This window comes from Panthera onca, chromosome F2 (assembly GCF_046562875.1).
Source record: "Panthera onca isolate mPanOnc1 chromosome F2, mPanOnc1 haplotype 2, whole genome shotgun sequence".
Lineage (NCBI taxonomy): Eukaryota > Metazoa > Chordata > Mammalia > Carnivora > Felidae > Panthera > Panthera onca.
In genome coordinates this window covers 73613513-73628359 of record NC_138356.1, presented here as the reverse complement: position 1 = coordinate 73628359, position 14847 = coordinate 73613513, and the positions used below count along the sequence as shown (strand labels likewise).

The window sequence follows — 14847 nt, the reverse complement described above, 5'->3', positions numbered from 1 at the left end:
TCCCTATTACACATTCATGGAAGACACTTTGAAAATTTTGGCTCTAAAGGGAGCTCGAGCTTCCCTTGTGCAAGCCTACGATGTGGATCAGTAACATGGATTCTTAGGAACCAACAAGGAGAATCTGTGCCAGGGAACGGAGCTTTTGTAAAGGTAACAGAAACAGAACTGAACTGAAGCAAACGTACATCACTCTCTTCCTGCCCCTGAATTGTTCCATGTCACGCACCTGGTGCAGTAAGACAAACCTGGAGAGCCTCCCAAAGGTGCTCCCATCCTCAGAAGACCAAGCAAAGAACCAGGATGGAACCAAGAGAAAAGGTGAACCAGGGAGTGGACAAGTCATGTAAGCTGTTTCTACTCAGGGCTGTGAACTGCAGAAGAAAGCGGACCTCTGACGTTCGCACGGTACAGCCCAGCTGTGAGAACAAGAGAAGGCCCCAGGGGCTCAGACCCCAAATCGCAGCCGCTACCCATCTGCCTGGAGTGCTCTCTTGTCTGCAGAAGCCCTCCTGGAACCTCAGACAGCAAACGGTAATAATCCAAGAAGCACCTACCTTGCCCTTACACATACTGATTCTAATAACACGTTCACGAGGTACTTCTACCTCTAAAGCACAATTACGTAAGTTCTACTGCATCTAAATATCCCTGAGAGGTATTATCATTTTCCACTTATCAGGTCAAACAGCTAGTAAAAATACTTATAACTAAGTTCATAAGTCCATTTGGGTCATATTCATAAATGGGCCGCTCCTTTCAACTTCCAGGCCGGTCCTTCAGCCTGACACAGTACCTTCCACAAAGTTTATGAAGTCCCAGCAATTGACAATGGCAGACTTGAACACCTTGTACTTCATTTTCTCTGCCCAGCAGGAGTGAGATCCATTTAAAGTTAAGTGCATCCACAGCACAGAGAACTCTGTAGCAAATTGCCAAGACAGCTGTTCAGAAAGTCAATTAAATAGCAGGGGTGTGAAGAACACTTAGCATTACCCAGAAAACTCCGGCAGCAGGAATACCCTGGAGTTCAGCTAGTGAAAAGAAAAAGGTACAGCTGAATAACCCACTAGGTAGGAATAAAAACAAGCTAAATAAATAAATTAATAAAAAGCATTTAGGAGGACAGAGGTCTTTTTGAAGACTGCAGAGCAAAAATTTAATGCCTAATTTTAGAACACAGCAAACTCTTAATTTGGAGGTACAATGAAAAAAATCTGAGTAGTGACTCCTTCTTTAATAAAAAGAGAATCATGCTATCTAATAATCCCTGAAGTTAAAGAGCAGTAAATAAATATACAGAAGGAAGAATATGACAGCCTACGTGGAAAGAGTAAAAGTAACAGTAGCTCCTGTTTGCTTTAGAGCATATGCAAGAACAAGCTCATTTCAAGAACTGCACGAAGCCGGCAAATACAAATGAGAGAATTTTGACAGGTTTGACATCTTAATCATAGGAGGAATTGCCAGCGTTCATTTTACGATCATACTTCCCTAGAACTGTATTCATTCTAGAACACACAATCATTCCCCGCCCCCACTCAAAAAGACCCTGCAAACTCCTAATAAATTGAACCCACACATAATGACTCATCTTAACCTTTCAGGTTTTCATGATTGAAACCACCACTTAATAAATCAGATTATTTCTTCCTCCTTTCAGACTAAAATACCAATGATTAAAAAAAAAAAAAAAAGCCCCATTATTTTACTTCCTATTTAAGAACATTATTCACCAACCACTGTTCAAAGTAATTCCCAGCATTTTACATCTCCCAGCATAGGACAGCAATGGTAGTCAGACAACAAACGCAATGTTCTCCTAAGCCAGATATATATACAACCAACACTATTTGATCAATCAACATTCTTTTCCGTGGACTAAGGCAAAAGCCAGTTCAGGGCAGTATTTTAATGTTTCATTTCAGTTTTGTGAAAAAAATTTAAATTTTTTTTAAAAATTACGTTAAAGCTGTGAAGAGCCTTAAGCACCTTCTTCTGATTGTAGACTATATGCTAACTATATAGAAAATCGGAAAAACACAAATTACAAAGAAAATAAAAATAATTCATAACCTCAGCACATTCAAAAGTATCATTTTTAATGGTTGCATTAATGTTCCTCATTCAATTTCACTTCCTCATTATTGGCTACAGAAGTTTCTGTGTTTTCACCATCTTATAAATATTACTGCGATAAACATCTCAGTGCAGAAACCTTGGTACAGTCTGTTTTCAGTAATTTCTTAGGGATAGATTCCCAAAAGTGAAATTACTGGGTCAATGAACAGAAGTATTAGAGCACTTGATAAAATATTGCAGATTACTTTCCAAAAAAATCTGTACCAATTTAAACTTCTACCTTTCGTACTGTACCTCACCACCTTTGCCTGTTATTATTAAAAAGTCTTTGGGAATCTGACAATCCGAAAATGATTTCAGCTTTTAATTTGCATTTCCTTATTAATGAAATGTAATCATTTCCCCCAAAATCTTTATCAATGTACGTAGACTTTTATAAGCATAGGTGTATGCTTTAACCACACAGAATTGGTGTTCTCCTTGGTTTATAAAAAAAACTGCAAATATCGAATTTTTTATGTTTAACATTAACTTTAAATCCTTTACCTCTTGAGCCACAGATTTTTGTAATACTTCCATCATATATCCTTCTATCCCATATGAAGGCAGTATGAAGGGTATGTAGCTGTGAACACCCCTCCAGGACTCAGATGACCCAGGTTCTGGCAGCACTCCATTACCCAGCTGACTGGCACACTTAACCTACTTGGTTTAACCTTCCTCTTAATGATTGCACTAAATGTTCTTTTTAGCTGTAAAATTCAATTCAATTTCATTTTTCCCTCTCCGGTGATCCTACAGTTCCTAAATGAACTCTCTTTATACATGCTGAATTTAGAAAAGCCTTTGTGAATATTCATCTACATTATAAGAAGAGGTTTCAGTCGGCTAGCTGAGAGGTAAGATAAAATTATAAAAAGCATGTAAAATAGGGGGCAATAAAGTAGAAGAAGAAAGTACTTAGAATATACACAAACATATACAAATATAAAACATATACAAGTGCATATAGTACATATAAAATATATAAACATTTTTTTAATTTAAAAAATAAAAATTAGAACCAACAATTCTAAGTCTTTACAAAATAATGACATGGGGGCACCTGAGTGGCTCAGTCAGTTAAGCATCAGACTCTTGGATTTCAGCTCAGGTCATGATCTGAGATCACCCCCAGTCGGACTCTGTGCTGGGCGCGAAGCCTGCTTAAGATTCTCTCTGTCTCTCTCTCCCTCTCCCTCTCTCTCTCCCTCCGCCTCTCTCCCCCACTTGTGTCCTTACACACACGAGCGCACACACTCTCTCTCAAAAACAAACAAATAAAATTAAAAATGGCATGATATATTTGGCAAACGATGATATTCTTCTACAACCTGAATTACAAAGCTTTGGTCGAAGAACAACTGCCATTCTGGTGATCTCCATTTTTGCAGGGGACACATCTCAGTATGCTTTTGAATCTCTTGAAACTATGCAAAAGTTTATATGAAAATCTGCTTTCATCAGATTCTCCACAGGGTTTGTTTTGCAAAAATATTGAAGAAGCCCTAACCTAGACAAACAGCAGCTCACATCTTATCTACTGGTCGACACTTTCCTCCTTAAAGTGGGGGGAGCCATACCGGGATTTTCTGTGCCCTCCTCTCCATTTCTGAGAATGCCAGGAACCTGTTTCCTTCAACATCAATAAAACCTTCTACTAACACTATCGGATAAGGAGGTACTCATTGTCTACACAGGGACTCCTCCAAAGGAGTTTAAAGTGGAGTTTGTAACAGAACTAGCTGTTCATACAGAAAGACTGTCTGATTCATAAGTACAATAAAAATACCTACACAGTGATTCCTTCTTTAGTAAAAATTGGAATCTTGTTATCTAACAATACCTAAAGGAAGGTGGACAGCAGTAAATAAATATGCAAAGGGAGGATATGACAGACTACATGAAATCAGATCTGTCCACTGCAATCCATCCCATGCCTACAGAAGGCTGTTAACGACAACTGGGTCATTCCATACCAAAGCAGAGCTATGTAATGGGTAATTTGTAGCTTTCTCCTAACATAGTACCTTCATTGGACTCAGGAAAAAAAGGGCCTCTGCCTCCCAAAACAAAGGACTTTTTTTCATTTAGAGGGATTTGTGGGCTAGCGAGCGGAGAGGCAATATTAGAAATCACTGCCAGAGAAACCAGAGAAAGATGCACTTGCTGGTTCAAGTTGCTCACTCCAGATCACCCACCGTGGCAGATAAGTTCTCCAGAAAGCTGGGCTTACTCCTCCCACCTACCCCTGTATCCACATGGTATAGCTCTGGAAGGTACTTAGAACCGTGTGGAAATCTTGAGATGGAAAAGCAAGGTATGGGCAAAGGGGAACCTGCCTAGGTTCCCCAAAGTTGCCCGACAAGGTCAAGGGTCTTTCCTGACCCTGACCTGACCTTACAGATCACTACTGACTAGATCAGACTGCAGGTTCCTTTGGGCCTTCAGGTTGAGAAGGCAATGTCTACAGGGACCTTGGATAGGAAAGCAGCGTGGGCTGCAGGAAGAGCCTGATCTATAATATTTAAATATTTAAATCAGTGGTTCTCAACCCAGGGACAATGATGACTCCCCCAGGGGACATTTGGCAATGTCTGGGTACAGATTTGACTGCCACAACTTTGGGGAACAGGGAGATTTACTACTAGCCTCCAGTGGGTAAAGGCCAAGTTGCTGCTAAACCCCACAAAGCACACAGCAGCCCTCACCTCCCAAACAAAACATTCATTATCCAATCCAAGACATCAACAGAGCAAAGTTTGAGAAATCCTGATTAAGACTACAATTTTCAAGCTTCCATCTGTATTCTTAGCCTGACAAATGTTAGAGGCAGGCCTGCTAAGAACCTAATCATGAATTATAGAACTCTCATAACACTGTTTTAATGGGAAAAGGTTTAGTTCAGGTTTTGGTATCCAAAGAATAAGTTCTGTGACTCCAGTTAAGATTCACTGATTCAACGTTTACCAAGCACCTGTTATGTAACTAAGCACAGTGCTGAGCAAAAGTAATGGTGAAACTGATAGTATCTGGTAGACCCAACTCCTGCCTGGCTCAGAACAATGTAGGGTGAAAAAAAGCTAGGACTCTGAAGCCAGACCCACCTAGTTCCAATCCCACCTCTACCATTTACTGTAATCAGGCAAACTGCTTAACTCTTCCTGGACTTCAATCTCTCCATTTCCATAACATGTCAATCAGGGCTTCCCACAAAGTAGAAAATAATGAAATAAGGTATTTCTCATAAAGCACAAAGTATACTGCCTGGCACACCACAGCATTCAATAATTAATTCTCTATTACTAACAGCAGGTTTTAAGTTTCTATAAAGTGATCAGTCTATTGGAAATGGCCAGTACGCCTATAAAGAGGACAGTCAGTGACTGTGACCGCATGAACACAGTTTTGGTCAAGTTCATTCATGGCATACAAGATCCTTCAAGTTCTGGCTCCTATCTCTTCCAGCCTTACCTCCCACCATCTACACCCTCTTCGATGTCCCATGCCCCATGAGTGGGGACAGACTGAAAGTTGAGATCTAGTAGTCACCAGTCTCAGGCCAAAGGTCACTGTGAGAAAGAAAATTCTTCAGTTGGGACTCTGGCAGTACACATAGGTGCTGGGTGGAAGGGGGAGGAGAGGTGCACAGAACCAATGAACACAAAGAGCTCACAAGCCAGGAATACGTCATTTGCTGGTAATGCATTTCTAAATGGAACCTCTCCACCCAGCATGCATCGTTCGCTTCACAATTCGTCAGTACTTTGCACCTCTTTCATAAGAACAGACTGAAAAATAAGTCAAATATCATCAGCCTCATCGGTGGGGAAAAAAACAAACATGAAGTGACCACATTACCACAGCTTAACAAATCTGACCAGATATCAATGCCAACATCTAAATGAGAAAAGAAAGCATTAACCACAAATTACTGAAAGTATAGTTTGTAGCAAACAATGCTTACGAGTTTCAGTTCCCCTTAGCCAATATACAATAATGTTACATAGATAATAAAAGAGCAGGGTTTACTGAACCAGTTTCGAGGCAATTGTCAGCTCTGGAACCCCTTTCACATAAGCAGTTTACCAAAACGGGAAGGCTGTGCCTACAGAACCAAGTATCCGCTGAATACACCAGTGAAACCCTCAGCCTTCTTTGCCCAGAGTCCTGCGGCAAGACAGAAGCAAAGGCAAAAATGTCAAATTTTCTTAGAAGTTTACATGCCTGACTTAAGTTTTGGCTAAACTCACTTTTATCTTCATGTAATCGCAGGGAATAAAGGGGGGGGGAGGGTAAACTACTATCATCGTGGTGCTGGAACACCAAAACTAAACCTCATCTACACTCCTCGCGGTGAAGGATTCTAGGGACTGGATGTGTGCTGGAGCCCTGGCTCTGTTCCAGGTGTGACCTCAGCCACGTCACTGAGGCTCGTGGGGGTCTCAGTCTCCTGAAACGAAAAAGAAAATAAAATGGCTGGATTAAGCTGTAACATCGCTTCCACTCCAATTCCGACTCAGGGTTTGAAAATCTTTAAGATCAAAATGTTTCTTCACGGTCCTTCAAAGGAGAAGCTGAAATAAAGGCCTTTAGAGACATGATGTATCAAATTGTAGGCTTGTAGGTTTGAAAAGACCATTTAGTGAAACATTCTTAAAATCTGTGCTTAGTGATTACTGCAAACGACTGGCTGAATATAGTGACATAACCACAGAATTATTCCTGTCGCGGCAGCTTCCTGTCAGGCATCCTTCCAGGTAGCTGCTTTCTGCAAAAGAGTTCCCGGCTCTTCAAAATAATTCCAACGAAGCTACTAGTTAACATTCATGTGATAATGCAATTGCTTAGCCTTCAGGGGTATACCACGCTCCATCAGATTCTGCTTATTAACACCGGTTTCAATGACTGAGAGTATCAATATTCCAAATTAGCAACCAAACAGCAATAGGAGAATAATTCGATGGCTGAGAGCAAGGGTCACTTTCAGAGTTCTAGTCTGAGAGACCCTAGTGTTCATCCCCAAGAGAAAAGCAATACGTTCATTCACTAAAGCTTTAAAGGATTAACGGGTCCAGCTTGCAACTGAGCCTCTGAACTCATTTGACATTTAAAAAAGATAAATTAAAAAGTTCAGTTGATTTGGAGAGAGATTCCTTCCTAAAAACATCCCCAAAGAAAGCGCCTATGTTGACATTTATTCTCCACGCAGGATTTCTAAGAAGTACCACGGTCCACTGAACTATCCCAGCAATGCTGGTGGTTCTGGCCAAGAAGAGGGACAAAAGGCAACGTGAACTCAACCACTTCACCTGAGTCCTGCCAGCTGGTACTAGGTGTTTACGCAATCACAGAAACTGTACCACAATAAATACGACCAATGATAATGAGAGATAACTCAAACATTTCACTAGCCTTCCAATCGGGCCATAAAATCCGCATCGTTAACTATGCAAATACGCCATGGTTCATCCTTGCCTCATTTTGCATTGTAAATCATATATTTTAAAAGACACAAGTTTCCTGGGGCACCTGAATGGCTCAATCAGTTGAGCATCCAACTCTGGGTTTTGGCTCAGGTCATGATCTCCTGGTCCGGAGATTGAGTCCTGCAGGGAGCTCTGCTTGGGATCCTCTCTCTCCCTCTCTGCCCTTCCCCCCCACTCGTGTGTGCAAACACAGGCACCCTCTCTCTCAAAATAAATTAACATTTGGGGGAAAAAAAAAAAGAGAGACAAGTTTTCTGAATCCACCCCATGAGGCCAGATAATCTTAGCACTAAAAATTTAATTTCACAGCATAACTTATATTGCCATTTTACCAATAAATTCCACTTGAAGCCTTAACTTTCAAGAGTAGGTGTTTACACCGCCTCTCCCTTTTCCTTTCTCAAAGTAAGATTAGCACAATGCTCATCTCAAATATTCCTGGATAACAAGAACATACATTCAGAAATCATAAACAATATAAAAGAAATAACAATAATGATGATGATGATATTCCTCCAATCTAGAGGAATACAATTAAAACATAAATTGACATATTTAAGGAACACAAACTTCAAGACCATGAGTTAAGGACACACATTACTGTGTTCAGAACACAAAATCCACCTTACCCACATAAATAGGGCGAGTTAAAAGTAATCGTTCCATCAAGATCATTTAAAGATTTGCCACAGCATTACATAAACCTTTTTCAATATCCGGAAAAAAATTCCTCTTTACCCACCAGAAAACAAAACATGCATTTGAGGCTGACCTGGAAATCCAGTGTCCCTTATGTCTACCAAAATAGGGACAGTTAGGAGTTATGAATTCTAAAAAATGTGAGCTAACTGGAAGCGTATTTTCAAGTGTTTACAGATTTTACAATATGAAACGCTTACTCAAAAGAGCCCTAATTGAAAACAGTTTCAAATCAATCATCTTCATGCTTCCTCTCCGTGCAAAATTAGGGAATTTCCTTAGTTTGCACAGACACATATGGGCCACTAGGTTTCAAGTCACAATGCAATTCTCCGGGTCGTTTTAAAATGGGTCATTAGTAATCTTGTCCTACCCCGTCTGTCCAAAATGTCCCCAACATGCAATGTTTTTCAAACTTCAGAGTCCCTCAGTAACACCTAGGCCACTTATTAAACACGCAGATTCCGGGGCCCGAGCTGCGGGGTCAAGGTGCCTTGGGAAGAACCCCAAACAGCACTTGCAATCAGCAGCCAAGTGAATCTGAAGCAGGTGGTCCAACAGCCACACTTTGGGGCACAGAAGCCTAACAAGTTCCCAAAAGAGCACCTACTTCAGCCACCTCGGCGAGTTACCAACGGGGAGAAATTCAAGCTGCTGGGACTTCGCGAGCCTGGAGGAGGGGCTCTGGGCCGGGCCGGACCCGCCAGGAACCCCGCGTCCCACCAGGCGACGCCTGCCCCCCCCCCCCCCCCCCCCCCGCGAGGAAGTCAGCTGGCGACGGCGCTGCGACCGCGGTGACTTCCAGCATTTCCATAAAGTCTCCCCAGCTCCGTCGGGAGCTGGGGACAGAGCCTAGACTTCGAAGTCCCACAGGTCTAGGTTACTCCGGCTCTCCCACTTACTCCCCGGGCATGCTTAACGCTCGGGCCTCAGTTTCCCCGTCCGTGCAACGGACTCACGCCTCCCCGCGGGCAGGCTGAGCCGAAACGAAAGTAACTCGCCGGGCGGCTGGCACTTCCTGGCTCTCCCCGGCTCTCCCCAGTCCGGCCCGGCTTCCCCGCCGCCGCAGCGGACCACCCGGGAGCGCGCGCTGCGCGGGCCGCCGCCTCCCAACGCCCCCCGCCCGGCCCGACCCTCGGCCGGCCACTCACGGGTGGGCATGGTGACCCCGAGCCGCGCTCGCCGCCGCACCCAGGCTCAGCGGGGCCGCGCAGGGCGCGCCGACGGCACCATGGCGGGCCGGCGCCGGGCCGCGGAGGCCCCGACCGGGCGCAAGGCGAAGGGCGGACGGAGCGGACGCGGACCCCGCGGCTCACGCAACGAGGCCAGCGACAGCCGCCACCGCCCGCCCAGCCGCGCGCCGGACGCCGCGTTGGGCGTCTCCACGCTCTGACGTCAGCACGCCGCCGACGCCCCGGCCCCGCCCCCGCCCTACGGCCGAGCCCCGCCCAGGAACGGACCCGAGCGGCCGGGCGCGGGCGGAGGTGGGGGACTTGGAGAGAAAGTGTCGCCTAGAGTAACTTCGAGCTTCGTTTTGTCGTTTGCATGAGTCCTTACTCGCGGTACGTCAGCGATATTTGTTGCACCGCCTTATAATGTTTGTGAGGGTGTGCGTGATTGCATCGAGGGCATGAGTAGACTTTTTTTTTTTTTTAAGCAAACTGTTGAACTTGCAGTGCGTTCTGATTCTCTGAAAGCATGCTTGGAGAAGCACTGAGGTCGTTCGGGGTGATGGCTGAGCACTTTTTTTGAGAGGACAGAAAATGTAATTTGCTCCTACTGGTGACTTTCAGAGACATTATAAGCTTCAGGAGGCGTTATACGCCACTTGGCTGAGCCACTTTTCTTGACTCTTGAGTGCCATCAGTAATCGTTGTGTCTAATAGTCACCAAACTGAGCGGACAGCTGGAGCCTAGAACATTCGGCACAGCACGTAGACTTTGCTAGGCCCCGTGGGCAGTGGATCGTATGCATGGAGAAATAGAAGCAAGCCACAGAGGTCTAAAACACATTCTCAAAGAGGTTCAGGATTTTTTGATGCCTGATTCACTTGGGAACCTGTCAAAAAGCAGATTCGTAGGTCTTGAACTAAATCCACTGAATGACACGTTTCAAATAAGTATTTAAATTTGAGAAACTTCTTCTTTGAAAGTAGTGCCAGCGTTCTAAGGTTCAGTGGGTCGTGCATGGGACTTCAGGTCATGATCTCAGGGTTTGTGAGTTCGAGCCCTGCGTCCAGCTCTGGGCTGACAGTGCAGAGCCTGCTTCGAATCCTCTGTCTCCCTGTGTGTGTGTGTGTGTGTCTCTCTCCCCCCACTGCTTGTGCTCTCTTTCTCGCTCCTTTTCAAAAATAAATAAATAAACATAAAAAAGAGCCAGTCACAGAAGCAGATGAGAGGAGATTGTATACAGTGGATATACACCAGACTGTCTCTTGCTAAAGGGTAAATGCCAAACTACCAAGTACTTGGAGGACACTTCAATACACTGGTGCATATTTTTATCATCTCTAACATCTTTCCTGCTCTCAGTTTTTGCCCTGAGCCTTTCACAGTATCTTAACTTGCCTCTCCACTTTCCCCATTGACTCCTAATTAAACTGCCATCAACTGGACTAGGCACGTTTCAGAAACTGGCAAAAACCATAGTCCGTATTTATGTATCCCCTGCCTGGCACACCATTTGGGGGCTAGGACATTTTAATTTAATAACTACTTAACAACGTCCATATGTATTCGGTGAATATGGGGGGAGAAAGCAGGTAAAATAGAACTAGATAATGAACAACTTTGCAAGCTTGAAATTTGTCCTTTAGGAAACCATTCTAGGTTCTCTGTGAGAACAGTGACATGAAATAATCAGAAGCCGGGTTCTGTGGAGTATACACCATGACATTAACCATGGAGGGGAGTCCTTAGGACTGACACTGAAGGGAGCATTCGGTGCCTCGTCTTAGTGGTGGCTGTGAAAAAGGAATGAGCTGAATCTTACTGCAGCAGAAAAATCCCTGGGATTTGTCGGCTACTGGCTTGGGACCAAAAGAGAGGCATCTGTTAGTTATGTAACTTCAAGGCTGGAATAAGGAAACGAATGATACTGGGAGAGCAGTAGACAAGTTGGGAAGGAACATTGCTTTGGGGAGGGGTGTGAACAGAGGATGTGAGTTTCTCTTTGACACATTAAGCTCGATGTGGCATCTTTGCTTAGTTCTGAAGGCAGTGAATAGTTCTGAAGGCAGCTGGGCATACCAGGCTGAAGCAGGTGGAGGGATCTCAAGGTTGGAGATTTGGGAAGCTTTGGCCCACAGACAGGAGCTAAAGCCAGGAGTCAGAGAAAGCCTGCCGAGGGAGGGTGTGGAGCCAAAGAAAGATAGAAGAGATCCAAAGGGCACAGTGCCCTGTAAGCCGAAGGAGGATATGATTCCAAAGGACAGACATCTCTGCTTACATTACTCAAAAATGATGCAAATCCCAAAGGCCCTGAGAGAGTCTGGCCCGTAATGAGTTTGGTTTTTTTTTTCTTTCTTTTTCTTTCTTTTTTTTTTTTTTAAATCCCCTTGGTCTTTTGGTTTGTATTGTTGCCAGGAATAAAATCAGCAGCCAAAGGATTCAGAGGAAGGACAGCTGAAAGTCAGGAATAATTGCGTCATAATTATAGGATCACATGCAACGTACATAAGTGTTTTTCTGGTTTACACGTGGGCTTTTGGTAACACGGTTACCATACAGACCCCCATTCCCTCTCAAATCCTCTGTTTCACCTTCTGCCTGTGCTCCTTTCTGCCCCTTTTTTCTGAGAGGGCTGATTCTGCCACCCCCTTCTTTAGACTTGATCTAAGTGTGGTACCCTCTCCTGGACCACTCCTTCTGTTCCGCCTTTGCAAACACCCTTCCATCCCCTCTGCTAGTGCTCCCCTTTTGAAGCCCAATTTGGGCTGGTAGGAACTGGGCTTTATCCACCTCTATCTGTCCCCACACTGCCTAGTGCTTGTACGTGCACATCACGTCTTGCTGACACAGAGATGGGCTGCTAGATTCCTCTTCCAGAAAGAACGCCTGCCTGGTACTGTCAGTTAAAGTGATATTGGGAAGATCATCATTGACATCCCATTGGAACATTAGCTTTTAGCCAAATTGCCCAAAATAGCTGCTTCCAGTTTAGTCCGCTATTTGTTCCAATTTCTAAATCAGGCACAGAGACCATGCACTTTTAATTAGCACATGTTTTAGTGGTCAAAGGTAATTGCCAGCAGATTGGCAGCTTATAGGAATTAACTACAAGGAGGCTTCTCCCAAAAGTTTATTCCCAAAAGGTCATCGTGATGCAGTGTGATGCTCTCATTGCTTCGTTTCCTTTATTGTTTAGCATTTATATCAATGACGTGCCCTTTTTGTGTCATTTTGTTCCATTTTATTTCTGCCATTGCTTAATAGTGACTTGGGCCTTTCCAGTTCTTCTGAGGCATAAAAAAGCACAGACGTTAGACTTAGAAAACCTGAGTTTGAATCCTGCCTTCCCCCTTCCCTGACCTTTTGACAATCCATGACCTCCCTGGACTTAATTTTCTTCAATTTCAAAATCAAGAGATATTCCCTTGTGTTGTAACGTTCTGTGGATCTCCTCAAGGCAATAGTTCTCAGGCTCGACTGAACTTTGGGAATCACTGGGGGGCGGGAGAGGGGGGGGCTTTAAATAAGCCCCATCCCTGGGTCCTACTACTGAGAGTCTAAAGTAGTTAGTCTGCTGCATGGCCTAGGCCTGGACCGAGATTAAAAGCTCCCGGGTGTTTGTAAGCAGCCAGGTTGAGTTCCGTTGCCTTAGGGAAGAATTAAGCAAGATGAGGCTCTAATTCAGAGTCATATACCTCATTGAGCCCTTTCTGATGCCAGTTAAGCTCATGCATTTTGAGATCACTGCCCTCTGAATGCTAGAGTAAATTTCGCACTCATATGCTACCCAAACTAGTTGCAAACATGCATGAAAACAAATCAAAAGGACAAACCTCTAATCCAGAAGGTTATTACCAACCCTTTCTGTGCCAACTAGAACACCGTGCGAGCCACAACCTCCCTATCATCCCATTAGCCGACTATCCTAGTCCTCTGTGCATTGTAAAGACATTGCCAATGGATAGGGAGCAAAATCTGGTGATAATTAAGAGCTCTTGATTAAATCAGCCAAAACAGCTGGAAACCGTTCCTTAGAAACACTATCATTTTAAACAATTAGAGGAAAGCATTCTCTTTTATTGTCACTTACCGAAATGCTAGCTAGCTTTAGCATTTAACACAGAGTGTAGTGGTGCTGTTAAAAGAGAGAAAAAAATTACTCCTTTCAATATGGTAGCACCGTAGGCAGTGAGGTCCTTTCCAAGACTTTGTGACAACTGGAATCAAATCTTATTCATTGCTGTATCTCCTTTGAACAGATTAGGTGCTCAGTAAACATTTGAAGGAGAAAAAGAAGAAAACACGGAAGGAGTGAAGAGAGAAACCTCAAGGGCATAGAGACAAGAAGCAAACAGGTAAATCAGAGTTTTGGAAGAGGCTTTTTGTGGTAGATTGGAAAAAACAGCCTCAATTTCTTCCCCTGGCTGTACGCATTCTCGCAATTGACTTCTCCCAGAAGTACATTCTTTCTCCAGTCAATCCGGGCGGGCCTTGCAACTTTGGCCAATGAGACAATGACAAACGTTGGGCAGGCAGAGACATAGAAAATGTGAAGACTGGGCTTCCTTTTGGAGGAGAGGCCCCAGTCATTCCATCCATTCCAGATGAGGCCACCATAAGTCAGCCAAACCCACCAGCTCAGCAAAGATTCAAGAATGAGTCTAACCCAGACCAACATCAGACCACCCCACTGAGACGAGCCGTAACTGTCAACACAGAGGAGCGTGAGCTAAATAAAATAGGTATGTTAAGGGCACTTATTTTAAGTTTGGGGTGGTTAGTTACGCACCCCATAATCACAATTGCTAATCATCGCTACATAATTATTAGTTATTAGTTATAACTATTAGTTGTAACTATTATTAGTTATCGCGACAACTGTAGCTAATTAATCCCGTTGTAGAAAAATCATCGTGGGAGGTACGATTTATCAAGATCTTCATTTGTGCCAAGTAGCGTGCTGAGAACTTTACACGCATTTTCTGACATGATCCTCACAAAAATTGAGTAGATGAGTATCTCCATTGCTTTAATATGTGAAGCTTGGAGAGGTTGAGTAGGTATAATGGCCCTGGAATTTGAACTTATGTTCATGGGCCCCCAGGCCCAAACTCCTAACTGCAGACAGTCCAAAGAGTCAACCACGGAGCCAATCAGAGGGCCTGGCAGGAGATGGTAGAGGTGAACAGAAGGTGACGACAATTCTGGCCTCTCTTCCAGTCTGCTCTGCTGAAGGAACTGTGACGCCCTTCAGAAGGGGAATTATGTTTTCCAACCGTTTCAGAGACTCTTAGGAAAGTCAGTAGGTTTTGTATCAGTTCTCATTTGGGGGAGAAATTGCGATTGTAATTGTAGACGGGTGCCAGGT

At 43.9% G+C, this 14847-nt stretch overlaps 1 protein-coding gene and 1 long non-coding RNA gene across 5 annotated transcripts in view; one reads left to right on the top strand and one right to left on the bottom strand.

Moving 5' to 3' along the window:
• EFR3A (EFR3 homolog A) overlaps positions 1 to 9668 on the bottom strand; it is a 105322-nt gene extending 95654 nt beyond the window's left edge. The window contains exon 1 of one of the 3 annotated variants that reach the window (XM_078441980.2): positions 9461 to 9668. In XM_078441980.2, coding sequence (XP_078298106.2) covers positions 9461 to 9470 — 10 coding nt within the window. In that variant the 5' untranslated portion in view covers positions 9471 to 9668. Of the gene's footprint in view, positions 1 to 5595; positions 5867 to 9460 lie in introns of those variants that run through there. The other 2 variants (XM_078441979.2, XM_060611344.3) reach the window with 2 other exon arrangements.
• A 53-nt stretch (positions 9669 to 9721) lies between these two features.
• Positions 9722 to 14847, top strand: part of LOC132664537 (uncharacterized) — an 84858-nt gene continuing 79732 nt past the window's right edge. For both annotated transcript variants that reach the window (XR_013553631.2, XR_013553630.2), the window contains exons 1-2: positions 9722 to 9871; positions 13739 to 13834. This is a non-coding gene — a long non-coding RNA (uncharacterized LOC132664537). The remainder of the gene's footprint in view (positions 9872 to 13738; positions 13835 to 14847) is intronic.